This window comes from Anser brachyrhynchus, assembly GCF_964034855.1.
Source record: "Anser brachyrhynchus genome assembly, contig: SCAFFOLD_56, whole genome shotgun sequence".
Lineage (NCBI taxonomy): Eukaryota > Metazoa > Chordata > Aves > Anseriformes > Anatidae > Anser > Anser brachyrhynchus.
Window position 1 is genome coordinate 267,155 of NW_027663703.1, and position 24,797 is coordinate 291,951.

General features: G+C 51.8%; 6 protein-coding genes and 1 pseudogene across 10 annotated transcripts in view; 3 read left to right on the forward strand and 4 right to left on the reverse strand.

The window, feature by feature from the left end:
- Nucleotides 1–19,346, reverse strand: part of LOC308186962 (olfactory receptor 14A16-like) — a 62,176-nt gene extending 42,830 nt beyond the window's left edge. Inside the window, exon 1 of the mRNA XM_080609110.1 lies at nucleotides 19,225–19,346. The gene's annotated coding sequence lies outside the window, so the exon portion shown is untranslated. The remainder of the gene's footprint in view (nucleotides 1–19,224) is intronic.
- Nucleotides 1–24,797, reverse strand: part of LOC308186971 (olfactory receptor 14C36-like) — a 232,119-nt gene that overhangs the window by 70,823 nt on the left and 136,499 nt on the right. The window lies entirely within an intron of this gene.
- The window catches only part of LOC308186965 (olfactory receptor 14C36-like), a 149,685-nt gene that overhangs the window by 68,368 nt on the left and 56,520 nt on the right, over nucleotides 1–24,797 (reverse strand). The gene's annotated exons all lie outside the window — the stretch shown is intronic.
- Nucleotides 1–24,797, forward strand: part of LOC308186987 (olfactory receptor 14C36-like) — a 129,267-nt gene that overhangs the window by 58,774 nt on the left and 45,696 nt on the right. Inside the window, exon 2 of one of the 2 annotated variants that reach the window (XM_080609150.1) lies at nucleotides 24,407–24,793. The exons of the other annotated variant lie outside the window; for it this stretch is intronic. The gene's annotated coding sequence lies outside the window, so the exon portion shown is untranslated. Of the gene's footprint in view, nucleotides 1–24,406; nucleotides 24,794–24,797 lie in introns of those variants that run through there. 2 annotated transcript variants of the gene reach the window in all.
- Nucleotides 1–24,797, forward strand: part of LOC308186976 (olfactory receptor 14C36-like) — a 29,672-nt gene that overhangs the window by 4,611 nt on the left and 264 nt on the right. The window lies entirely within an intron of this gene.
- Nucleotides 5,205–24,797, forward strand: part of LOC308186968 (olfactory receptor 14C36-like) — a 45,899-nt gene continuing 26,306 nt past the window's right edge. Inside the window, exon 1 of one of the 2 annotated variants that reach the window (XM_080609118.1) lies at nucleotides 5,205–11,682. In XM_080609118.1, the coding sequence (XP_080465244.1) occupies nucleotides 7,280–8,242 (963 nt within the window). In that variant the 5' untranslated portion in view covers nucleotides 5,205–7,279 and the 3' untranslated portion in view covers nucleotides 8,243–11,682. The remainder of the gene's footprint in view (nucleotides 11,683–24,797) is intronic. The other variant, XM_080609119.1, reaches the window with a different exon arrangement.
- LOC308186960 (olfactory receptor 14C36-like) lies at nucleotides 11,676–19,210 on the reverse strand (annotated as a pseudogene). The gene is made up of 2 exons (XR_013956164.1): nucleotides 18,897–19,210; nucleotides 11,676–18,413 (listed from the first exon to the last, which is right to left on the reverse strand). The product of XR_013956164.1 is annotated as an olfactory receptor 14C36-like (transcript).

A 24,797-nucleotide genomic window follows, 5' to 3' on the forward strand; every position in this document is an offset into this window, starting at 1 on the left:
GCTTCTCGCTCTGTCCTGCCAGCGAGCAGGCTGGGGGTGCAGCAGGAGCTGGGAGGGGACAGACCCAGGACAGCTGACCCAAACTGCCCACAGGGGTATTCCATACCATCTGACGTCATGCTAAACAATATATAGGGGTGGCTGGCCGGGGTGGGGGGCCAGCTGCTCGGGGATAGGCTGGGCATCGGTCAGCGGGTGGTGAGCAATTGCATTGTGCATCACTTGTTTATTACACATTATTATTATTAATACTATTATCATGATCACTATTATCATTATTGTTATTATTATATTCCTGTCTTAATAAACTGTCTTTATCTCAACTCACCGGCTTCACTTTCCCGTTTCTCTCCCCCATCCCAGAGAGGGAGGGGGGAGGGTGAGCGAACGGCTGTGTGGTGTTTAGCTGCCAGCCGGGTTAAACCACAACAGTCCATTTGGCACCCAACGTGGGGCTCGAGGGGTTGAGATATAGACAGATTTGACTTGAGTGTATTAAACTAAAATTGGTATAAGTATTGGACCTGCTTAATAGTTGCTAGTCATGATAGTGATTGCCTTACTCTCCAGTCTGCTGTGCCTGTTTTCCAAATTGAGTTTTATGGTGCGTTACTTTCTGTATGTGCTCCCTGTTGCACTGTTTATCCTTTCTGGGCCCTGGTTTAAGATTGTTATGGTACTGTGCGGTGTAACAATGGCTTATGAAATGATGAAATTTCTGGTCACGACTCTAACCTGGTATTTGTACTCAGCACTGACGTCGACTCTATAATTTGGAAACCATATCTCGGAAACTATTAGGAATTACACCTATTGCCTTTTTTCGTTAGGGAGCCAATCTGTGAAGGGGACAGGGGAAGACATGTTTCCCTCCCTGTTCACTCTCCCTTTCTCCTTCACCACCCTCTTATCCCCCGAGCTAGTTACGGTGGTTCTCCGAGATGTTGAATATCCTTGGGATACTCAGACCAGCCTGCTCTTGTTGTTATGTCTCCTGAATGCGCTTCAGGTTTTGTTGAGGGTTAAACAACTACTTAGGAATCTCATCCGGAGATCTGTCTTGAGGCGGGATAGTTGCGAGTGGCAGGGAGTGTGGGAGGATATGGGCAGGTTTCTAGAGCAGTGGGCACCTCCAGTGTTTTGGACATTCACCCCTGAACAACTGCAAAATGCTAAAAAGCTGGCAGAATGTTGAAAAAAAGGTGTCATGACTCTGGCAGTTCCAAAGTGACACAAATCACTCCAGCCCCTGCAGCCGCTCCAGCTCCTGTGGCAGGGTCAGAGAAACGAGCTGTAGCAGTGCAAGTTGACCCCGCAGAGGGTATTCCAACCCCTGTGGCAGACCCTGTGGCTGGGTCAGAGAAACGAGCTGTAGCAGTGCAAGTTGACCCCGCAGAGGGTATTCCAACCCCTGTGGCAGACCCTGTGGCTGGGTCAGAGAAACGAGCTGTAGCAGTGCAAGTTGCCCCTGTAGACAAGGTGAAAAAATGGTATAGAGGCTCAGGTCGTTTAGAACGCAGACAGTCTTCTGCTAAGTCTGGGCATAGTGAAGACGAGGCTGGGCCATCAAAGGTGCAGGAGACTGAAGATGAGGACGGGGATGTCGAAAAATCAACAGTAACTACCCGGACTCTATACCAGCGTGAGCTACGAGATGTGCGAAAAGATTTTGGTCGCTGTATAGGTGAGCAGCTTGTCACCTGGCTGCTCCGGTGCTGGGACACTGGAGCCAATTATGTGGAATTAGAGGGCAAGGAAGCCAGGCGGCTGGGATCCCTTGCTAGGGACGCATGCATTGACAAAGCAATTGGAGATGGAGCACGATCTCACAGCCTCTGGAGGCGTCTCCTGTCAGCTGTGCAGGAAAGGTATCCCTTCAAGGAAGAACTTGTATGTCTACCAGGCAAGTGGACCACCATGGAGAAGGGAATTCAGTACCTGAGGGAATTGGCCGTACGGGAAGTAATTTATAAGGACCTAGACGACGCACAAACATCCACAGATCCAGATGAAGTCCAGTGTACACGACCCGTGTGGCGGAAGTTTGTACGGAGTGCACCATCATCATATGCCAGCTCATGGGCAATAATAGCCTGGAAAGAGGATGACCAACCCACAGTGAATGAAGTGGCTAAACAACTCAGGCAGTACAAAGGAAATCTCTCCTCTTCCCTACAGGCCTGTGTCTCGGCTGTGGAGAAACTCTCTGAAGAGGTCCACCAACTTAAAGAGAATTTATCTTCCCCTCCACCTGAACGAACCAGTGTCCACCAGCTAAAAGAGAATACTTTGGAGAAACTTTCTGAAGAGGTCCACCAACTTAAAGAGAGTTTATTTTCCTCCCCACCTGTACAAACCAGTGCCTCAGCTATTAGGGGTAAACGTTCATCTATGCAAGGAAGACAATATGGTGGGCACACACACCGCGCCACCCTGTGGTTTTACCTACGTGACCACGGAGAGGACATGAGAAAATGGGATGGAAAATCTACTGCGACCCTAGAGGCACGGGTACGTGAATTGCAAAAGAAAACAATTGGGAAAAAGGGGTTCTCTGAAAAGTTTGCTGCTCCAACTTCCAGCAGGCAGTCCTTTAAACACAGAAACGAAGATTCTGACCAGGACTAGAGGGGCCTTGCCTCCAGCCAGGGGGAGGAAAGGGACAATCGAGTTTATTGGACTGTGTGGATTCGATGGCCTGGCACGTCAGACGCACAGAAGTATAAGGCTTTAGTAGACACCGGTGCACAATGTACTCTAATGCCATCAAGCTATAAAGGGCCAGAGCCCATCTGCATTTATGGTGTGACGGGGGGATCCCAGCAGTTAACTGTATTGGAGGCTGAGGTGAGTCTAACCGGGAATGAGTGGCAAAAGCACCGTATTGTGACTGGCCCGGATGCTCCGTGCATCCTTGGCATAGACTATCTTAGAAGAGGATATTTCAAGGACCCAAAAGGGTTCCGCTGGGCTTTTGGCATAGCTGCCTTGGAGACAGAGAACGTTAAACAGTTGTCTACCTTGCCCGGTCTCTCAGAGGACCCTTCTGTTGTGGGGTTGCTGAGGGTTGAAGAACAGCAAGTGCCGATCGCTACCACAACTGTGCACTGGCGGCAATATCGCACCAACCGAGACTCCCTGATTCCCATCCATAAGCTAATTCGTCAACTGGAGAGCCAAGGAGTGATCAGCAAGACTCATTCACCTTTTAATAGTCCCATATGGCCAGTGCGAAAGTCTAATGGTGAGTGGAGACTAACAGTGGACTATCGTGGCCTGAACGAAGTCACGCCACCACTGAGTGCTGCAGTGCCGGACATGCTAGAACTCCAGTATGAACTGGAATCAAAGGCAGCCAAGTGGTATGCCACAAATGATATCGCTAATGCATTTTTCTCCATCCCTCTAGCAGCACAGTGCAGGCCACAGTTTGCTTTCACTTGGAGGGGAGTCCAATATACTTGGAATCGGCTGCCCCAGGGGTGGAAACACAGCCCTACCATTTGCCATGGACTGATCCAGTCTGCGCTGGAGCAGGGGGAAGCTCCTGAACACCTGCAGTACATCGATGACATCATTGGGTGGGGTGACACTGCAGAAGAAGTTTTCGAGAAAGGGAAGAAAATAGTCCAAATCCTTCTGAAGGCCGGTTTTGCCATAAAACAGAATAAAGTTAAAGGACCTGCACGAGAGATCCAGGTTTTAGGAATAAAATGGCAAGATGGACGTCGTCAAATCCCAATGGATGTGATCAACAAAATAACAGCTATGTCTCCACCAACTAGCAAAAAAGAAACACAAACTTTCCTAGGTGTCGTGGGGTTTTGGAGAATGCATATTCCAAATTACAGTCTGATTGTAAACCCGCTCTACCAAGTAACCCGTAAGAAGAATGCTTTTGAATGGGGCCCTGAGCAACGACAAGCCTTTGAACAAATTAAGCAGGAAATAGTTCATGCAGTAGCCCTCGGGCCAGTCCGAACAGGACCAGATGTAAAGAATGTGCTCTACACCGCAGCCGGGGAGAATGGTCCCACCTGGAGCCTCTGGCAGAAAGAACCTGGGGAAACTCGAGGTCGACCCCCGGGGTTTTGGAGTCGGGGATACAGAGGATCTGAGGCCCGCTATACTCCAACTGAAAAGGAGATATTGGCAGCATATGAAGGAGTTCGATCTGCTTCGGAAGTGGTCGGTACTGAAGCGCAGCTCCTCCTGGCACCCCGACTGCCGGTACTAGGCTGGATGTTCAAAGGAAGGGTCCCCTCTACACATCATGCAACTGATGCTACATGGAGCAAGTGGGTTGCACTGATTACTCAGCGGGCTCGAATAGGAAACCCCAGTCGCCCAGGAATCTTGGAGGTGATTATGGACTGGCCAGAAGGCAAATACTTTGGGATATCATCAGAAGAGGAGGTGGTCCGTGCTGAAGACGCCCCACGTTGGGCGCCAAAAGGACTGTTGTTGTTTAACCCGGCCGGCAGCTAAATACCACACAGCCGTTCGCTCACCCTCCCCCCTCCCTCTCTGGGATGGGGGAGAGAAACGGGAAAGTGAAGCCGGTGAGTTGAGATAAAGACAGTTTATTAAGACAGGAATATAATAATAACAATAATAATAATAATAGTGAAAATGATAATAGTATTAATAATAATAATGTGTACAAAACAAGTGATGCACAATGCAATTGCTCACAACCCGCTGACCGATGCCCAGCCTATCCCCGAGCAGCCGGCCCCCCACCCCGGCCAGCCACCCCTATATATTGTTTAGCATGACACCAGATGGTATGGAATACCCCTTTGGCCAGTTTGGGTCAGCTGTCCTGGGTCTGTCCCCTCCCAGCTCCTGCTGCACCCCCAGCCTGCTCGCTGGCAGGACAGAGCGAGAAGCTGAGAAGTCCTTGGCTTGGTGTAAGCACTGCTCTGCAACAATTAAACATCAGCATGTTATCAGCGCTCTTCTCATCCTAATCCAAAACATAGCACCCTACCAGCTACTAGGAGGAAAAATTAACTCTGTCCTAACTGGAACCAGGACAACATGAACAGCAGACAGAATGGAGCATCTGTCCAGGGGAACCTTGAGAAACTGCTAGGTTTTGCCTACAGAATACTCGTGACATTTACAAGGAGAAGAGCCCAGTCCTGCAGAGAGGAAGAGGAACCCCACACATCAGGGCAGACTGGGACCCTGCTGAGTGAGCAGTGCCCAGGAGGAGGAGGGCCTGGGCACCACAAGGGATGCCATACGAGCAGTGGTGCTGCTCCCCAGGAACCAGGCCAGCTTCCTACAGAGCTGCCTTATGAGGAGCATGGCCACCAAGAAGATCTGAGTTATCAGACTCACCTCAGATGGGGTGAGACACCACACGGACAAGGGCTGCAGCCAGCAGAGAAAGATGTGCAGGTGCGGGAGTCCCTAGGACAGCCTGGTGTGGAAAGTATGAAGGTTTCTACCAAGGCTGAAAGTCCCAACAGGACCTAGGGCTTTGTGTCCATGGCTCTGGCTGTTGTCTCTGCCACTGAGGCCAAGGAGGAGACAGCTTATCGGTAAAGCACCAGGGCCTCATTGCCTCCTCGCCCCCACCCATGAACCAGGCAGGGCTCGAACCATTCTCCTGCACTTGGCCATGCACATCCCCATCTCCTCCTGCCCCACGAAGAGCCCTGAGCAAGGTGTGAAGGGAAAGGATCTCCCTTCCCAGGGGCTGGGGGTCAAGGCCTGGTCCTTGTGCTTGGTGAAACACATCCAGTTTTCCTACACATTAGGGTCACCTTCACAGTGCCTTTGTCTCCTTGTCCTCCCTGCCTCCAATGCTCTGCTCTAACGAGCTCCAAGGGAGGCTGTGTCAGTGCTGGCCCTCAGGGGGACACTGCAGGAAACTTGCCTCTGACTTGGACTTGTTGAGAGATGTCTTCAATTGTCTCTCAGTGCCTGAGGTTCGTGGGCTCCTCACCAGAGCCCCCCGAGGGGGGATTCCAATGCCTTGGGCTGGGCGTGTGGTGCTGAGCTGGGCCGGGCTCGTGGGACAGAGAGAGCTCGTGGCAAGAGGGCCCTGGTGCAGAGACAGCTCTGCCCAGGAGCAGCTCCTGTGCACAGCGCAGCAGGGCTGGGGGCTCTGACCGCAGCTGGCACGGGGACAGGAGAGAAGGAGAGAGGGCTTGGAGGCAGTTGGCAGTGGGAGGATGCTGAGAGCTGCCTGCAGGAGAAATCTGCACAGCCCTTGACAAGGTACGTCTCTGGCTGCAGGGCCATGCAGGTGGGGTTGCCAGAGGGGTCTTCTACAGCTGGCACATCCGATGCCTGACAGCACCTCTCAGGATAGTTCTCTCTCTTTTTCTCCAGTAAAGTGTAGAAGATGCTGTAGAGAATGGCATTTACAAGACGAAATTTCCAGAGGAAGAATGAGGGTTGGTTTATCTGAAAGGGAAAGGCTTTTTTTGGATTCTTTGCTGTCAGATTCCTGCAGTGGAGGGGAATCTGAGTGAATCTGAGTACAGAGCTTGTGGGATGGGTCTGTGAGAATGGACAGGGAGAAGACGTGGGGACACAGAAGCGGCTCCCAGCAGGGACACGGGCCAGCAGCAGGGACATGGGCAGGCGGTGAGAGGGAGCTGCTGCCAGAAATGCTGTGCGAAGGAGGGCTCAGGCACCTCCCTGCCATCCCCTGCAGGGCAGGCGCCTTTCCTGGGACACCCACTGCTCTCCTGTGCCACCAGCACAGCCTCTGCCCTCAAGCCCCCGCTGTCCCCAGCAGGAGCTGCCTCCTCTGCAGGCAGAGCTGCAGCACAGGAGGGTGTGCTGAGTGTCCGTCTGTCCCTCCCTGGCCTTGCCTCCCCTGGCAGCAGCACGCTGCCATTCCTCCTGGCTTCTCCACCTGGCCGTGCTGCTGCTGCTCTTGTTCCCAGGCTGCCTGGGGATGGGGGTTTCACCTGCCCATGGAGTGAGCCCTCGGGGTGCCTGGGGGAAGGGGAGTACGGGGACAGGGTGAGGGGTCTGGAGATGGGCACTTGGAGCCTGGATTCCTCTGCCCTCAGCAGTGTTAAAGCTCTTCTGAGGAGAACCTACTTAGTGCAATTGTCCTGCAGTCAAAGACATGCCAGCACAAAGCAGCTGAATCTATTGCAGGAAATGGATCTCCCAATTGTTTGCGTGTAATTGGGCAAGTGCTTTGAGGGGATCAATTTAGAAATGTAAATCGTTTTCTCAGATCGCTTCGCTATATTATTACTGTATTTCTGTTCCTTTGGCAGGACCCCATGCCCAGAAGCAGGAAATGCCCAACAGCAGCTCTGTGAGCGAGTTCCTCCTGCTGGCATTCGCAGACACGCGGGAGCTGCAGCTCCTGCACTTCGGGCTCTTCCTGGGCATCTACCTGGCTGCCCTCCTGGGCAACGGCCTCATCCTCACCGCCGTAGCCTGCGACCACCACCTCCACACCCCCATGTACTTCTTCCTCCTCAACCTCGCCCTCCTCGACCTGGGCTGCATCTCCATCACTCTCCCCAAAGCCATGGCCAATGCCCTCTGGGACACCAGGGCCATCTCCTATCAAGGGTGTGCTGCACAGGTCTTTTTCTTTGTCTTCTTCATATCAGCAGAATATTATACTCTTATTATCATGTTCTATGACTGCTACGCTGCCATCTGCAAGCCCCTGCACTACGGGAGCCTCGTGGGCAGCAGAGCTTGTGCCCAGATGGCAGCAGCTGCCTGGGGCAGTGGCTTTCTCAACGCTGTCCTGCACACGGCCACTACATTTTCCCTGCCCCTCTGCCAAGGCAATGCTGTGGACCAGTTCTTCTGTGAAATCCCCCAGATCCTCAAGCTCTCCTGCTCAGATGCCTACCTCAGGGAAGTTGGAGCACTTGTGTGTAGTGTTTCTTCAGCTTTTGGCTGTTTTGTTTTCATTGTTTTTTCCTATATTCAGATCCTCAGGGCTGTGCTGAAGATCCCCTCTGAGCAGGGCCAGCACAAAGCCTTTTCCACGTGCCTCCCTCACCTGGCCGTGGTCTCCCTGTTTGTCAGCACTGCCATGGTTGCCTACCTGAAGCCCCCCTCCATCTCTTCCCCATCCAGGGACCTGGTGGTGGCAGTTCTGTACTCGGTGGTGCCTCCAGCAGTGAACCCCCTCATCTACAGCATGAGGAGCAAGGAGCTCAAGCATGCGCTGTGGAAATTGATGACTAGATGTGTTTTGAAAGCAATAAATTTTCATTCTACATCTGCAGATGACTAATAATGTCAATGACTGGAAGAACAACTAATATTATATATATGATTTTTTCTTGTGTGTTTGTGTATTTATGAGTGTTTTGATTACAGGACTTTGTTTTAATACGGCTAAAGTTGCCCCCTAAAATGATATGATTCATCTCATTTCTTTTACAGTATGTACCTGTCGGGTATAGCTCAGAGATTCTGTATATCAGGAGCCAGGCCCTCTGTGAATTGAAATAAAAGAAAGGAGCCTTCACTGCCTTCCTTGTGTGACGTCCTTCCTGTGAGAGCTGCTCTGGCTCTGCAGGGGCAGTGCCATGTGCAGGGCTGCAGAGGAAAAGAGTCCCATCCCAGCAGCACGGGCAGGGAGCACCAGCGCTTGGGGCATGCCGAGCTGCTCTCTTGCCACTGCCCCCCTCTGGTGCTGAGCCCTGCTGGTGGGGTCAGGCCCGCCTGCTCCTGTAGCTTGGTGCCAGTGCTGCTGTGGGGCTGTGCTGGGACTGCAGGCAGGGACAGGCAGTGGGCACGGCAGTGGCACAGCCGGCCTGCGCTGCAGCACTTCCCTCCTAAGGGGGGATCTCCTCCAAGGTGGACTGACCACAGCTCAAGGGCTCAATCTGCTGTGAGCAGGCAGAGGAGAGCTCTGCAGCCCCAGGGCACGCAGCAGCCCCAGCAAAGGAGCCTGGCGAGTGATTTGACTGCAAGGTCCCTCCTGCCCTAGCACCTCCCAGAACTGGCACGGCACTGGCTCCTGTGTGTCAGAGAGGCTGGGAGCCCAGGAGCTGTGCCATGGGCTGGAAGGATCACAACCAGATCTCTTCTACCTGGGCAGATTCTGGGCCAAAAAGGGGGTGTTTTGTAGGTGTGGTATTATGATCTCAGTGGTGCCTCAGAAGCTCCAAGTCCAGGAGGAAGCTAATGGCTGTTAAGTGGCCTGTGAGGTGACTTTTTTCTGAAGCAGCTGACAGGTCATCCCTTGGCTCCTGGCTGGGATCTGTGCCTTTAGGCTCACATCTGCTGGTCTCCATGATAGGACACCAGATGCATCTGCTCTGCACACAGTTTGTGAGATCCTCTCTTCCTAAGTAGCTGGTAGGCCCCATAGGGGAAGAGGTCTTGGATTGGGGTTGTCATGTCAGAGGTATCTGCTTTTGCCTGAACTCATCTTTCAGGGCTGCTTTTGTGGTGGTGCAGAGCTGCTGGGCACATTGTGCAGGGTGCTCCTACAGCCTTTGTGTCCTTCTCCGTGCTGGCTTGGGAGCTGCTTCTTTTTCAGGAGCAGAGTAGCCAACCGAGGTGAGACAGACACTCAGAGTTCATGAAAGCCATCAGAAAGCTGCCCCTAAGAAGATGACTGATATGGGGAAGTCAGGAGAAGCCTGGCCAGGAGAGATGTGAGATTTGGGGGAGGGAAGAGGAGCTTGGCCAGCAGTAGCTAATGATTTTGGAGAGGTAAAAATGCTCAGGTAATGTCGATCCCACAATAATGCAGACTTAAAGCAGTCATGTGAGGCCCTGTTTTAACCTGTAACATTAATACCTAAATCGAAATGCCACTCCACACCCTGACAGGAATCCACTGCTCTAATTTTTGACCACAATATCCCTTGAAACCAAAATTAGTCATAACACCATTTCCATTACCTTTACTCTCTTGCTCACCCTGATCCCTGCCCTTAACACTAGCATTTAAATGCTCTAATAAAATCTAGTATCCTTGCAGACCTAAACAAAATGCTAAACCAAGGAGCTTGCACATACCCTAACCACAGACCTGACACCCCAAGCCCAACACCAAACCCTCCCACTCAATAGTTGCTTAAGCTCTCACCCAGAAATGTTCACCGCAGTCCCTAATGCCATACATGAACAACTAACATCCAAACCCTGTCCTCCTGTACATTAACCTCCTCACCTCCAACCCCTCTCCTCCCTGGGTCTCCTCCCCTCACCTCCGTGCCCTCTCCTGTAGCAGGGCAGGAACCGTGAGGTTGCCGTGTAGTCCCATGGCATTCAGAGATGAGTGTGAGGGGCCATGGATCTGATCAGCTTGTGGGCCACAAGGAGGAGATGGGTGGGAATGCTCTGAGGAGCTCAGCTCTGCCTCAGGCTCTCCTGCCCCAGCAGGAGGAATGTGACTGGGGCAGTGACTGGGAGGTCACTTCTGTCTCTGCAGCTGATAGGGCAGCAGCAGGAACGTGTCACGCAAAGGGACTGTGAGGTGCCTTGTGTCTGGAGGTGGCAGGTCAGCCTTGGCTTCTCCCTGGGATGTGCACTTTGGGGCTGACATCTGCCAGTGGCCCTGCTAGGCCAGCAGAAGGCCCCTGCTTGGCATGCTGCCTGTGGGATCCCCTCTGCCTCCATGCCCAGGAGGACCCAGACAGAAAGAAGGCCCGCAGAGGGCTTGTCCTGTCCCTTCTGCTTGAGTCCAGGACTGGACAGCAGGAGGCACAAGGCTTGGCTGTGTCTAGCCAAGAAGCTGCAAGGCCAGCAGCAGGCCCAGGCCTTGGGAGATGCTGGTGAGTATCTGTGATCAGACTCTAGCTTTGTGTTTCAAGGAACAGCTGGTGAGGGCTGATGAGAGACTGGTGAAATGATGGAAATGCTGGGATGAGAGCAAGGTGGTGGACAGAGATGAGTGTCTGCAGACTTCAAGAAAATAGGGCGAAGTGTGGAACAGCATAGGAAAGCCTACAGAGGAGAAGGCAGAGGGTGCTGGTAAGAATGGAAGGCCCCAACAGCCCTGACCTTTTTGTCCCTTTGGCTAGAGCTTCTGAGGAGACGAGATATAGTCATTGCAATGGGGCCTCTTTGCCTCCTTGATACCCTGTGCAGGGGTGGGAAGGTGTCATGATGAAGTTCTTGTCGTGGCATCACACTGCCCACCACATCATACAGCCCCCAAGAAGAGCCCTGAGCCAGACGGGGGGGTGCAGGATCTCCCCTCCCAGTGGCTGGGGTCAGGCCTTGGCCCTTCTCCTGCACCAAAACCAACCAAGACTTTTCTCAGCACAGCGCTTTGCCTGTCTGCAATTATGGCCTCCAGTTATCTGCCCTAACAAGTCCCTGGGGAGGCTTTGTTAGGAACAGCCCTCAGTGGGGCCCATTAATACTCCAAGTCACTTCAACTTTTCCTTCTGACTTTACTTTCTGAAGCAGTTGCGTCATTCTCTTCTCAGTACCTGAGCTTCATAGACCGAGCACCAAAATACACCATTGAGATCATTAAAATGCAGAATGTCGTAAACAGCCATATCTCTCCCATGATTTTCTTCAAGTCTTCAAGACTTGTAGAGCTAATTGGAAAGCTTTCATGGTGTAGTTAAGGAGGAAGATTTCAAAGAGCATCTAATAGAAATCTTTCCTCATTTTAAAGGCTGAATTTTGTTGCATTTCAGTTTAGAGCATCATTTTCCTATAGATATTGGTCTAGGGTTACTCCTTTGAAGCCCTGCTGAGGTAGGAAGAGTAGGGTTTTTCCAATTTAAAAACAAACAAGAGGAAACCATTCTGCATTAAAAAAAAAGAAAAAGCAGCAACTGGGTTGGTGAGAGCGGTCAGAATGATCCAAGAGTAAGGGGAGGGCAAAGCAGGAGAACCATGGGAAGAGCATAGGTCCAGACAGGCAGCTGGAAAGGGGACATTCAGCAGGGTCTGTGTAATCAAGTCAGGTTTTCTTCCTGGAAGATGAGGGAGCACACCATGATAGACAAAGCGATGACCAAGCAAGTACAGGTGAACACCAGTATTTCTTCTCCTGCGATGAATATAGAAAACAGAAAATCACATTTCTTCATGGTATAAATTACACTTCATGTGAGACATTTAACGGAAGGGATTGAGTCATTTGAGCTGATGAGTAGTTGCTTTTTTAGTTAAGTACTAAAAAAATTACTGGGTATTGGGGCAGAGCTTTGCTGTCTGACCGTAAGCATAACCAGGGAAAACCTCCTGTGGCCCCGTTGTGTTTGTGGCACTTCCCTGCACCAGCAGATGTCAGAAAAGACCTGCAGGAGACCGGAGCCCTTTGGGAAAATCAGGTGGAGCCAGGTGGAGTTCCCAGGGCACCTCCACTGCCAGCAGTGGTCTTTGTCCCTGTAACTGCAGCCCAGCCCAGCACAGGAAACCCCTTCAAAGACAACACCCTAGTTCAGTGGGTTCCTGGGACTGACCTAGATTTGAAATGGTCATTGGAAACCCATGATACTTTCCCTTATTCCTACTAGACACTTGAACATCCATTTACCTTCCTGGGTCACCTTTAGCAAACTCAGGATGAAAAACTCAAGTATAGCACGCTTCAAATGGCTGAGAAGGAACCCATCAGCTTGCCCCACTTTGGAAATAGTCCCCGTCCAACTTAGGTTTTCAAAGTGAAAAATGTGAAATGACCCGTCAGGTCAATGCACAGAGTAAGGGAAAGTCACACATATTGTGCTGCAGTAGCAGAAGGCAAAAAGCATTGCATTGTGCCTCAGAATAATCAAGGAGACCTAATCCAGTTCATCCGTGAGATAAAGCAGAGTGAAGGACGTTGAGTTGTGTCCTAAAATGAAGAAGGATGTACATGACTGGTGAAGGAGCTGTCTTTTTGTGCCATCACCAATGCAAATACACAAAACTATATCAAATAAAGGTAACAAGCCCCACTCTGGCTCTGTCACCCCACAGGGCAGGGGAGAGGGAGCTGACAGCCAAGGGACGCATTTGGGTGTGGAAGGTGGGGCCCAGCAGAGACAAGGAGCCAAGGCAGTAGCTGGGGGAGGCCAGGAGAAGCAGCCCAAGGGGTGGTGCTGCTTGTGAGGACACGTTTGTGCCAGCAGCCTGAGTGGGCAGCAGCTGTGCGCAGGCGAGGGGAGGCCAGGAAGCGCATGCCAAGAGCGCTCCTGCCAGCAGAGACAAGGCCGGGGCCGAGGGCAAGGGGAGGGGCAGGCCCAGGGCAGGGGGCTGCAAGGGCCATGCTGAGCTCCCTGCCCCTGCAGCAGCCGCACTGGCCCTCAGCAGATGTGCTGGCCGGCACGCACGGGGAGGTGCTGGCGTGCATCAGAGAGCGGCAAGGAGGGCGCTGGAGAGGGCTGGGGCGAGGCGGGTGGCAGAGCCCCATGCAGGGGCTGGCTGGGGGTCCCCCCTGCTGCAGCCACCGCACGCGGCGTGGCAGGAGGAGGGCTCCCTGTGCACCACGGGGCAGAGCCTGGCCCTGGGCTCTTCCTGACGTCCCTGCAGCTCCTGGCAGGCTGCGGTGAGGTGCCCCTCAGCCTTCCCTCCTGTGCTGCCAGGGCACACGGCTGCCTCCTGCCCAGCTCACTGCCCACCAAGAACGTCCGACAGGGCTGCTTCCCAAGCTGGGCCTTGCCCAGGCTCAGTCCCCTGCAGGGGCAGAAACTGACGCTTGTCCTCGTGGCTTTTCATGGCCTTCCGCTCAATACGTGCTCTTCTCATGCTTGATCTCTTTTACTGAATTCAGAGGCCCAGGAGAACTTTTTGGTACAGACTAATACAGAAAATACTTTGAGTCCCTCAGCCACATCTCTGCTTTTCCTCCACATTGCTGCTGGGCTCTTCAATCCCACAACCTCTGCTGTACCTGAAGAGATATCATGAGAAAGAAGAGTCACAGAAAATGACTACCTGCTGGTTCCTTTATTTCCTTAATTACCAAGAGCTTATCAGCACCTGTACATGGGGTCTCTGGGTTAAAATAAATAAATAAATAAATAAATAAAAGTTAGAAGAAGTGAGATAGAAGTGAGATGAAAAAATACTTTAATTGGAATAATATTGCAAAGATTGAAAGGCAATTTTGAAATACATGAACAAAGGTGTTTCTGCCTTGCCCGGGTATATGTGAGGAAGATGTGCAGGTACCTCATTGATGGGGAAATGCTGTATATTAGAATAACATCCTCAGTGCCTCCTGTAGCTCCTTGTTCCTCGTGCTGTAGATGAGGCTTTCACTGCTGGAGGCAACACTGAGTACAGAACTGAAAGCGCCATGTCCAGGGATGGGGAGGTGATGGACGGAGGCTTCAGGCAGGCAGCCATGGCAGTGATGCTACGCAGGGAGACCACTTTGACCCAAAACACAGCACATCTTTACACCTGCTGAGGGTACACTCACTCTATTCCATCATCCAGGTCACTGACAAATAAGTTGAGCAGGACTGGACTCAGTGTAGATCCCCGGGGGGCACTGCTGGCTACAGGCCTCCAACTAGACTCTGCTCCACTAAGCACAACCCTCTGAACTCTGCCATCCAGCCAGCTCACAATCCACCTCACTGACCACTCATCCATCCCACACTTCCTGAGCTGGCCTCTGAGGATGTTATGGGACACAGTGCTGAAAGCCTTGCTGAAGTCAAGGTACACAACATCCACTGCTCTCCCTCACCCACTCACCTAGTCAGTCCATCATAGAAGGCTATCAAGTTGGTGAAGCACGGTTTCCCTTGGTGAACCCATGCTGACTGCTCCTGATCACCTTCTTCTCCTCCACATGCTGGAGAAGACCTCCAGGATGAGCTGTTCCATTACCTTTCCAGGGATGGAGGTGAGGCAGACCAGCCTGTAGTTGCCTGGGGCCTCCTTCTTGCCCTTTTTGAAGACCAGCATGACATGAGCTTTCTTCCAGTCTTCAGGCACCTCTCCTGTTCTCCATGACCTTTCAAAGATGATGGAGAGTGGGCCAGCAGTAACATCCGCCAGCTCCCTCAGCACTCATGGATGTATCCCATCGGGGTCCATGGACTTGTGGGTGTCAAGTTTGCCTAAGAGATCTCTGAGCTGATCCTCTTCAACCAAGGGAAAGTCCTCGTTTCTCCAGAGCTCCTCCCTTGTCCCTAAGGTCAGAGATTCCAGAGGGCTGGTCTTAGCAGTGAAGGCTGAAGCAAATGAGGCATTCAGTAATTCTGCCTTCCCTTTGTCCTTTGTCACCAGGGCACCCACCTCATTAAGCAGTGGGCCCACATTTTCCTTCCTCTTCCTTCTGTGACTGATGTGTTTGAAACAGCCCTTTTTGTTGTCCTTGACACCCCTTGCAAGATTTAACTCCAAATGGGCCTTGGACTTCCCTGTCGCTTCCCTGCATCCTCGGACAAGGTCCCTATATTCTTCCCAAGTGGCTTGTCCCCTTTTCCACATTATGTATGCTTCCTTCTTTCATTTCAGTCACTCCAGGATCTCCTTGATCTTCCAAGCAGGTCTCCTGCCCCCTTTGCCTGACTTTTTGCTCACAGGATCACACAGCTCCTGAGCTTGGAGGACTTGGAGGTCAGTGCGCTATTGCTGCCGGTGCACCGTTGTGGCAGCCATCGGCACCTGCTCTGCTTCGGCTCTCAGCAACCCCACAACAGAAGGGTCCTGTGCGAGACCAGGCAAGGTAGACAACTATTTGACGTTCTCTCTATTCAAGGCAGTTATGCCAACAGCCCTCTGGTGCCCTTTTGCTTAGTTGTTTACCCTTGGAACAAGCCAGAAACACAGTCTGGAGGCATGTCGTTAGGGTTACCCAATGATGTTCACGGTACTCACGAGCTATCATGACTGGCCCCAAAGAAAGAAGGGGAAGGTGCCCTGCCTTGTGCCCTCCACCAAGTGGATTCATGAGTGTCGTACCAGTAGCACCTCAAATAGTATTTATTGGTGCAGATTTAGGGAAAGCATCACAAGCCCATATTTGCTTTCCTAGTGGTAACGTAGAAGTTTCTTGCAACATGTAGTTGCTTTACAGGTAGGGATTTGTAGCAATTTGTAATAAAGACGTTCATGAAGACAGAGCAACGAGGTGTCCGTGTCCTTGTGTACTATGGAATCCTACCAACCTCCTGCTGCGATCCATGGGCGGGCTGACCCTCCTAGGTCCTGAGCATCGTTACTGTGATGCCCTTGGAGTGGTCCTCAGAGCTGCAGGAGCAACCACAGACGTGGGGCTTGGTGACAGCCCTCTGCTGCAGAGAACAGACCCAGCCACAGGGGCTGGACCCTTCAGGTGCCCCAATGCCATGAAACTGGCTTTTTTTCTGCTCAGGTCTGCACACAGCCTCACACACAGCCAGGCTTGTGGCTCATCTCCCTGTGGAGGAGGAGGAGGCATAGCACTGCTGGTGCGCGAGTAAGGGAGAAATACTCCACCTGTGGGAGGGCAGGGCTGGCGGGGAGGTGGCACAGGACAGGCACTGGCCTCTTTCTGCTATTCCCCACCCAGGGAGCCTTGAGACTGCAGGTCAGTGTCCGTACTGCCCACAGGTGCCTGCAGTCCTGTATCATCAGGATCCACCTTCTCTCCTTCTGTACGTAACATTTTTACTTTGTTTCTCACAGTCTGGGGCCAGGATTGATGGACCTGGTACCTGGCACTGCAAGGCTGTGTCTCACACCGTGGTTTTTTCGTGAGTTTTTCCCATTGCAGCAGCAGAGCAGCAGCTAATTGCTTTTGGAAGACAACTGAAACAGTTTCTTCAGTGCATGCTTGAGCTCCTGGTTCCTCATGCTGTAGATGAGCGGGTTCACTGCTGGAGGCACCACCGAGTACAGAAATGACAACACCAGGTCCCTGGATGGGGAGGAGATGGAGGGGGGCTTCAGGTAGGCAAACACGATAGTGCTTACAAACAGGGAGACCACGGCCATGTGGGGGAGGCACGTGGAAAAGGCTTTGTGCCGGCCCTGCTCAGAGGGCATCCTCAGCACTGCCCTGAAGATCTGCACATAGGACAGCACAATGAAAACAAAGCAACCAATACCTACACAGAAGCCGACTGCAGTAAGCCCAACTTCCCTGAGGTAGGCATCTGAGCAGGAGAGCTTGAGGATCTGGGGGATTTCACAGAAGAACTGGTCCACAGCATTGCCTTGGCAGAGGGGCAGGGAAAATGTAGCGGCCGTGTGCAGGACAGCATGGAGAAAGCCACTGCCCCAGGCAGCTGCTGCCATCTGGGCACAAGCTCTGCTGCCCACGAGGCTCCCGTAGTGCAGGGGCTTGCAGATGGCCACGTAGCGGTCGTAGGACATGACCGTGAGAACATAAAATTCTGCTGTAATCAAGAAGACAAATAGAAAGACCTGTGCAGCACACCCTTGATAGGAGATGGCCCTGGTGTCCCAGAGGGCATTGGCCATGGCTTTGGGCAGAGTGGTGGAGATGGATCCCAGGTCGAGGAGGGCGAGGTTGAGGAGGAAGAAGTACATGGGGGTGTGGAGGCGGTGGTCGCAGGCTACGGCGGTGAGGATGAGGCCGTTGGCCAGGAGGGCAGCCAGGTAGATGCCCAGGAAGAGCCCGAAGTGCAGGAGCTGCAGCTCCCACGTGTCTGCGAATACCAGCAGGAGGAACTCAGTGATGCAGCTGCTGTTGGACATCTGCTAATTCTGGTCATGAGGTCCTGTACAAGGAGGACAAAGGCAGTGATAATGTACCACAGGCATATCAGAGGAAAACTCTTTCCATTTTCTCATTTAAAATCACCAAAAATTGCCCATTTCTAGGCAGATATTTTGAAGGTCTCTTTCATTGATTCTTCCTGAGAGTGTCTCTGGGAGCAGGAGACTTTTCTGTGGGCAGTGGAAGAGACAGTCCTGCACTACAGCCAGAGGTAGTAGCATGGTAGTAACATGGTAGTAACATGGTAGGAATATGGGGTAGTCTCAGATTCACTTTACTGCTGATATCAAAGAGATTTCTCCGGTTTTGCTCCCAGTTCACCTAACTGCAGACCAGAGGTGTGGAGATTTAGTTATATAATTATTTGTTTTCTATTTTTGTTTTTTACCTGCCCCACCACACCTGAGGAGTGATTCTAAGGCACAAATCCTTGGCGTTCTGCTGCACTCCAAGCAAAACCTTTTGGATCCTCAGAGGCAAAGAGACTGTCCCTTTAGTGCAGAGCGTCCCACAAAGACGACAGCCAGTCTGTTCATCAGTGCTGGTCTCAGCTGTGCTGGCATCTCTTCGACTGCAGGACAATTGCACTAAGGAGGTTGTCCTGAGAAGAGCTTGAACACTGCTGAGAGCAGAGGAATCCAGGCTCCAAGTGCCCATCTCCAGACCCCTCACCCTGTCCCCGTACTCCCCTTCCCCCAAGCACCCTGACAGCTCACTCCGTGGGCACATGAAACCCCCATCCCCAGGCAGCCTGGGAACAAGAGCAGCAGCAGCACGGCCAGGTGGAGAAGCCAGGAGGAATGGCAGCGTGCTGCTGCCAGGGGAGGCAAGGCCAGGGAGGGACAGACGGACACTCAGCACACCCTCCTGTGCTGCAGCTCTGCCTGCAGAGGAGGCAGCTCCTGCTCATTGCAAACGATCTGTGCTCACCTCAAGCCTGCAGGCACCTTCCAAAGGCAGGGCACTGGGCATCGGAGGGTTCGCAGCTCCGTAAGATCAGCTAGGATAAAGCCTGAGAGGACCACAATGATGATGTTGGTGCAGTCTGTGGGCTGAGGTGCGGGAAGGGACTTTATGAAGTTCATTGATGCCATATTGGTCCCTCTCTGCAATGCTCTAGGAGTCTCAATCTCCTGTACAATCCTGACAAACCATTACCATGAAACCTGCCTCCCCTCCACTGCAGGATTCTTAAGGCACCGAGTGCAGAAAAAGTCTTGCCTTTCTGATAGTCCCTGCCTTGGTCTTTCTCTTGAAAATTGCAACCATAAATGCCATTCTCTACAACATCTTCTACTCCTAGCTGGAGAAACAGAGAGACCCATCCCGACAGATGCTATTAGGCATCGGATGTGCCAGCTGTAGAAGACCCCTCTGGCAACCCCACCTGCATGGCCCTGCTGCCAGAGCCTCACGGTGCCAAGAGCCTGCAGATCTGTCCTGCCACACGCTGCCCTCTGTTGCTGCGCTCCTCACTGCCTCCAAGCCCTCTCTCCTTCTCTCCTCTCCCCGTGCCAGCTGCGGTCAGAGCCCCCAGCCCTGCTGCGCTGTGCAGAGGAGCTGCTCCTGGGCACAGCTGTATCTCTGCACCAGGGCCCTCTTGCCATGAGCTCTCTCTGTCCCACTGTCTTGGTTCCAGTTAGGACAGAGTTAATTTTCCCTCCTAGTAGCTGGTAGGGTGCTATGTTTTGGATTAGGATGAGAAGAGCGCTGATAACATGCTGATGTTTTAATTGTTGCAGAGCAGTGTTTACACCAAGCCAAGGACTTTTCGGCTTCTCGCTCTGTCCTGCCAGCAGGCAGGCTGGGGGTGCAGCAGGAGCTGGGAGGGGACAGACCCAGGACAGCTGACCCCAACTGGCCAAAGGGGTATTCCATACCATCTGGCGTCATGCTAAACAATATATAGGGGTGGCTGGCCGGGGTGGGGGGCCGGCTGCTCGGGGATAGGCTGGGCATCGGTCAGCGGGTGGTGAGCAATTGCATTGTGCATCACTTGTTTCTTACACATTATTATTATTAATACTATTATCATTATCACTATTATTATTATTATTATTGTTATTATTATATTCCTGTCTTAATAAACTGTCTTTATCTCAACTCACCGGCTTCACTTTCCCGTTTCTCTCCCCCATCCCAGAGAGGGAGGGGGGAGGGTGAGCGAACGGCTGTGTGGTGTTTAGCTGCCAGCCGGGTTAAACCACAACAGCCCTTTTGGCGCCCAACGTGGGGCTCGAAGGGTTGAGATATCGACAGATTTGACCTGAGTGTATTAAACTAAAATTGGTATAAGTATTGGACCTGCTTAATAGTTGCTAGTCACGATGTTGATTGCCTTACTCTCCAGTCTGCTGTGCCTGTTTTCCAAATTGAGTTTTATGGCGCGTTACTTTCTGTATGTGCTCCCTGTTGCACTGTTTATCCTTTCTGGGCCCTGGTTTAAGATTGTTATGGTACTGTGCGGTGTAACAATGGCTTATGAAATGATGAAATATCTGGTCACGACTCTAACCTGGTATTTGTACTCAGCACTGACGTCGACTCTATACTTTGGAAACCATATCTCGGAAACTATTAGCAATTACACCTATTGCCTGTTTTCGTTAGGGAGCCAATCTGTGAAGGGGACAGGGGAAGACATGTTTCCCTCCCTGTTCACTCTCCCTTTCTCCTTCACCACCCTCTTATCCCCCGAGCTAGTTACGGTGGTTCTCCGAGATGTTGAATATCCTTGGGATACTCAGACCAGCCTGCTCTTGTTGTTATGTCTCCTGAATGCGCTTCAGGTTTTGTTGAGGGTTAAACAACTACTTAGGAATCTCATCCGGAGATCTGTCTTGAGGTGGGATAGTTGCGAGTGGCAGGGAGTGTGGGAGGATATGGGCAGGTTTCTAGAGCAGTGGGCACCTCCAGTGTTTTGGACATTCACCCCTGAACAACTGCAAAATCCTAAAAAGCTGGCAGAATGCTTGAAAAAAAGGTGTCATGACTCTGGCAGTTCCAAAGTGACACAAATCACTGTAGTGTGCTGGGGTCTGGCTTGTTCCTATCGAGCTGCAATTGATGCTACTATCGCTCCAGCTCCAGCTCCTGCAGCTGCTCCAGCTCCAGCTCCTGCAGCCGCTCCAGCTCCAGCTCCCGCAGCCACTCCAGACCCTGCAGCTGCTCCAGCTCCTGCAGCTGCCCCCACTCCTGTGGCTGGGTCAGAGAAAGGAGCTGTAGCAGTGCAAGTTGACCCCGCAGAGGGTATTCCAACCCCTGTGGCAGACCCTGTGGCTGGGTCAGAGAAACGAGCTGTAGCAGTGCAAGTTGCCCCTGTAGACAAGGTGAAAAAATGGTATAGAGGCTCAGGTCATTTAGAACGCAGACAGTCTTCTGCGAAGTCTGGGCATAGTGAAGACGAGGCTGGGCCATCAAAGGTGCAGGAGGATGAAGATGAGGATGGGGATGTCGAAAAATCAACAGTAATTACCCGGACTCTATACCAGCGTGAGCTACGAGATGTGCGAAAAGATTTTGGTCGCTGTATAGGTGAGCAGCTTGTCACCTGGCTGCTCCGGTGCTGGGACACCGGAGCCAATTATGTGGAACTAGAGGGCAAGGAAGCCAGGCGGCTGGGATCCCTTGCTAGGGACGCATGCATTGACAAAGCAATTGGAGATGGAGCACGATCTCGCAGCCTCTGGAGGCGTCTCCTGTCAGCTGTGCAGGAAAGGTATCCCTTCAAGGAAGAACTTGTATGTCTACCAGGCAAATGGACCACCATGGAGAAGGGAATTCAGTACCTGAGGGAATTGGCCGTACGGGAAGTAATTTATAAGGACCTAGATGACGCACAAACATCCGCAGATCCAGATGCAGTCCGGTGTACACTACCCATGTGGCGGAAGTTTGTACGGAGTGCACCATCACCATATGCCAACTCATTGGCAATACTAGCCTGGAAAGCGGAGTGCACAACTGTGCACCGGCGGCAATATCACACCAACCGAGACTGCCTGAGTCCCATCCATAAGCTAGTTCGTCAACTGGAGAGCCAAGGAGTGATCAGCAAGACTCATTCACCTTTTAATAGTCCCATATGGCCAGTGCGAAAGTCTAATGGTGAGTGGAGACTAACAGTGGACTATCGTGGCCTGAACGAAGTCACGCCACCACTGAGTGCTGCAGTGCCGGACATGCTAGAACTCCAGTATGAACTGGAATCAAAGGCAGCCAAGTGGTATGCCACAATTGATATCGCTAATGCATTTTTCTCCATCCCTCTAGCAGCACAGTGCAGGCCACAGTTTGCTTTCACTTGGAGGGGAGTCCAATATACTTGGAATCGGCTGCCCCAGGGGTGGAAACACAGCCCTACCATTTGCCATGGACTGATCCAGTCTGCGCTGGAGCAGGGGGAAGCTCCTGAACACCTGCAGTACATCGATGACATCATTGGGTGGGGTGACACTGCAGAAGAAGTTTTCGAGAAAGGGAAGAAAATAGTCCAAATCCTTCTGAAGGCCGGTTTTGCCATAAAACAGAATAAAGTTAAAGGACCTGCACGAGAGATCCAGGTTTTAGGAATAAAATGGCAAGATGGACGTCGTCAAATCCCAATGGATGTGATCAACAAAATAACAGCTATGTCTCCACCAACTAGCAAAAAAGAAACACAAACTTTCCTAGGTGTCGTGGGGTTTTGGAGAATGCATATTCCAAATTACAGTCTGATTGTAAACCCGCTCTACCAAGTAACCCGTAAGAAGAATGCTTTTGAATGGGGCCCTGAGCAACGACAAGCCTTTGAACAAATTAAGCAGGAAATAGTTCATGCAGTAGCCCTCGGGCCAGTCCGAACAGGACCAGATGTAAAGAATGTCCTCTACACCGCAGCTGGGGAGAATGGTCCCACCTGGAGCCTCTGGCAGAAAGAACCTGGGGAAACTCGAAGTCGACCCCTGGGGTTTTGGAGTCGGGGATACAGAGGATCTGAGGCCCGCTATACTCCAACTGAAAAGGAGATATTGGCAGCATATGAAGGAGTTCGATCTGCTTCGGAAGTGGTCGGTACTGAAGCGCAGCTCCTCCTGGCACCCCGACTGCTGGTACTAGGCTGGATGTTCAAAGGAAGGGTCCCCTCTACGCATCATGCAACTGATGCTACATGGAGCAAGTGGGTTGCACTGATTACTCAGCGGGCTCGAATAGGAAACCCCAGTCGCCCAGGAATCTTGGAGGTGATTATGGACTGGCCAGAAGGCAAATACTTTGGGATATCATCAGAGGAGGAGGTGGTTCGTGCTGAAGAAGCCCCACTGTACAACAAGCTACCGGAAAATGAGAAGAAATATGCCTTGTTCACTGACGGGTCCTGTCGTATTGTGGGAAAGCATCGGAGATGGAAAGCTGCTGTATGGAGTCCTACATGACGAGTTGCAGAAGCTGCTGAGGGAGAAGGTGAATCGAGTCAGTTGGCAGAAGTGAAAGCCATTCAGCTGGCTTTAGATATTGCTGAACGAGAAAAGTGGCCAGTTCTCTATCTCTATACTGATTCATGGATGGTAGCAAATGCCCTGTGGGGGTGGTTACAGCAATGGAAGCAGAACAACTGGCAGCGCAGGGGCAAGCCCATCTGGGCTGCGGCACTGTGGCAAGATATTGCTGCCCGGGTAGAGAACCTGGTTGTAAAGGTACGCCATGTAGATGCTCATGTGCCCAAGAATCGGGCTACTGAAGAACATCAAAACAACCAGCAGGTGGATCAGGCTGCTAAGATTGAAGTGGCTCAGGTGGACCTGGACTGGCAACAGAAAGGTGAATTATTTATAGCCCGATGGGCCCATGACACCTCAGGCCATCAAGGTAGAGATGCAACCTACAGATGGGCTCGTGATCGAGGGGTGGACCTGACCATGGACACTATAGCACAGGTTATTCATGATTGTGAAACATGTGCTGCAATCAAGCAAGCCAAACGGTCCAAGCCTCTTTGGTATGGAGGACGATGGCTGAAATATAAATATGGACAGGCCTGGCAGATTGATTACATCACACTCCCTCAAACCCGCAACGGCAAGCGCCACGTACTTACAATGGTGGAAGCAACCACCGGATGGCTGGAAACATATCCTGTGCCCCATGCCACCGCCCGGAACACTATCCTGGGCCTTGAAAAGCAAGTCCTATGGCAACATGGCACCCCAGAGAGAATTGAGTCAGACAACGGGACTCATTTTCGAAACAACCTTATAGACACTTGGGCCAAAGAACATGGTATTGAGTGGGTGTATCACATCCCCTATCATGCACCAGCCTCTGGAAAAGTTGAACGATACAATGATATGTTGAAGACTACACTGAAAGCAATGGGTGCTGGGACATTCAAAAATTGGGATACACATTTGGCAAAGGCCACCTGGTTAGTCAATACTAGGGGATCTGCCAACCGAGATGGACCTGCCCGATCAAACCTGTTACGCACTGTAGAAGGGGATAAAGTTCCTGTATTGCATGTAAGAAACATGCTGGGTACTCCTGCCTCAGGAAAAGGGAAACCCATTCGTGGGATTGCTTTTGCTCAGGGACCTGGATGCACTTGGTGGGTAATGCAAAAGAATGGGAAGGTCCGGTGTGTACCTCAAGGGGATTTGATACTGGGTGAGAATAGCCCATGAGTTGAATTGTAGTATGTTAATTATTATATAATACTGTATGTCATCACTACCATGATTGCTATATATCATAGGTGAAAATGGTGATTAATTACAAGGTATTGGAAAGAGTGTAACCTGAGCATGACATAAAATGGTATGGAATAAGGGGTGGATATCTGTCCTGGTTCCAGTTAGGACAGAGTTAATTTTCCTCCTAGTAGCTGGTAGGGTGCTATGTTTTGGATTAGGATGAGAAGAGCGCTGATAACATGCTGATGTTTTAATTGTTGCAGAGCAGTGCTTACACCAAGCCAAGGACTTCTCAGCTTCTCGCTCTGTCCTGCCAGCAGGCAGGCTAGGGGTGCGGCAGGAGCTGGGAGGGGACAGACCCAGGACAGCTGACCCAAACTGGCCACAGGGGTATTCCATACCATCTGACGTCATGCTAAACAATATATAGGGGTGGCTAGCCGGGGTGGGGGGGCCGGCTGCTCAGGGATAGGCTGGGCATTGGTCAACGGGTGGTGACCAATTGCTTTGTGCATCACTTGTTTTGT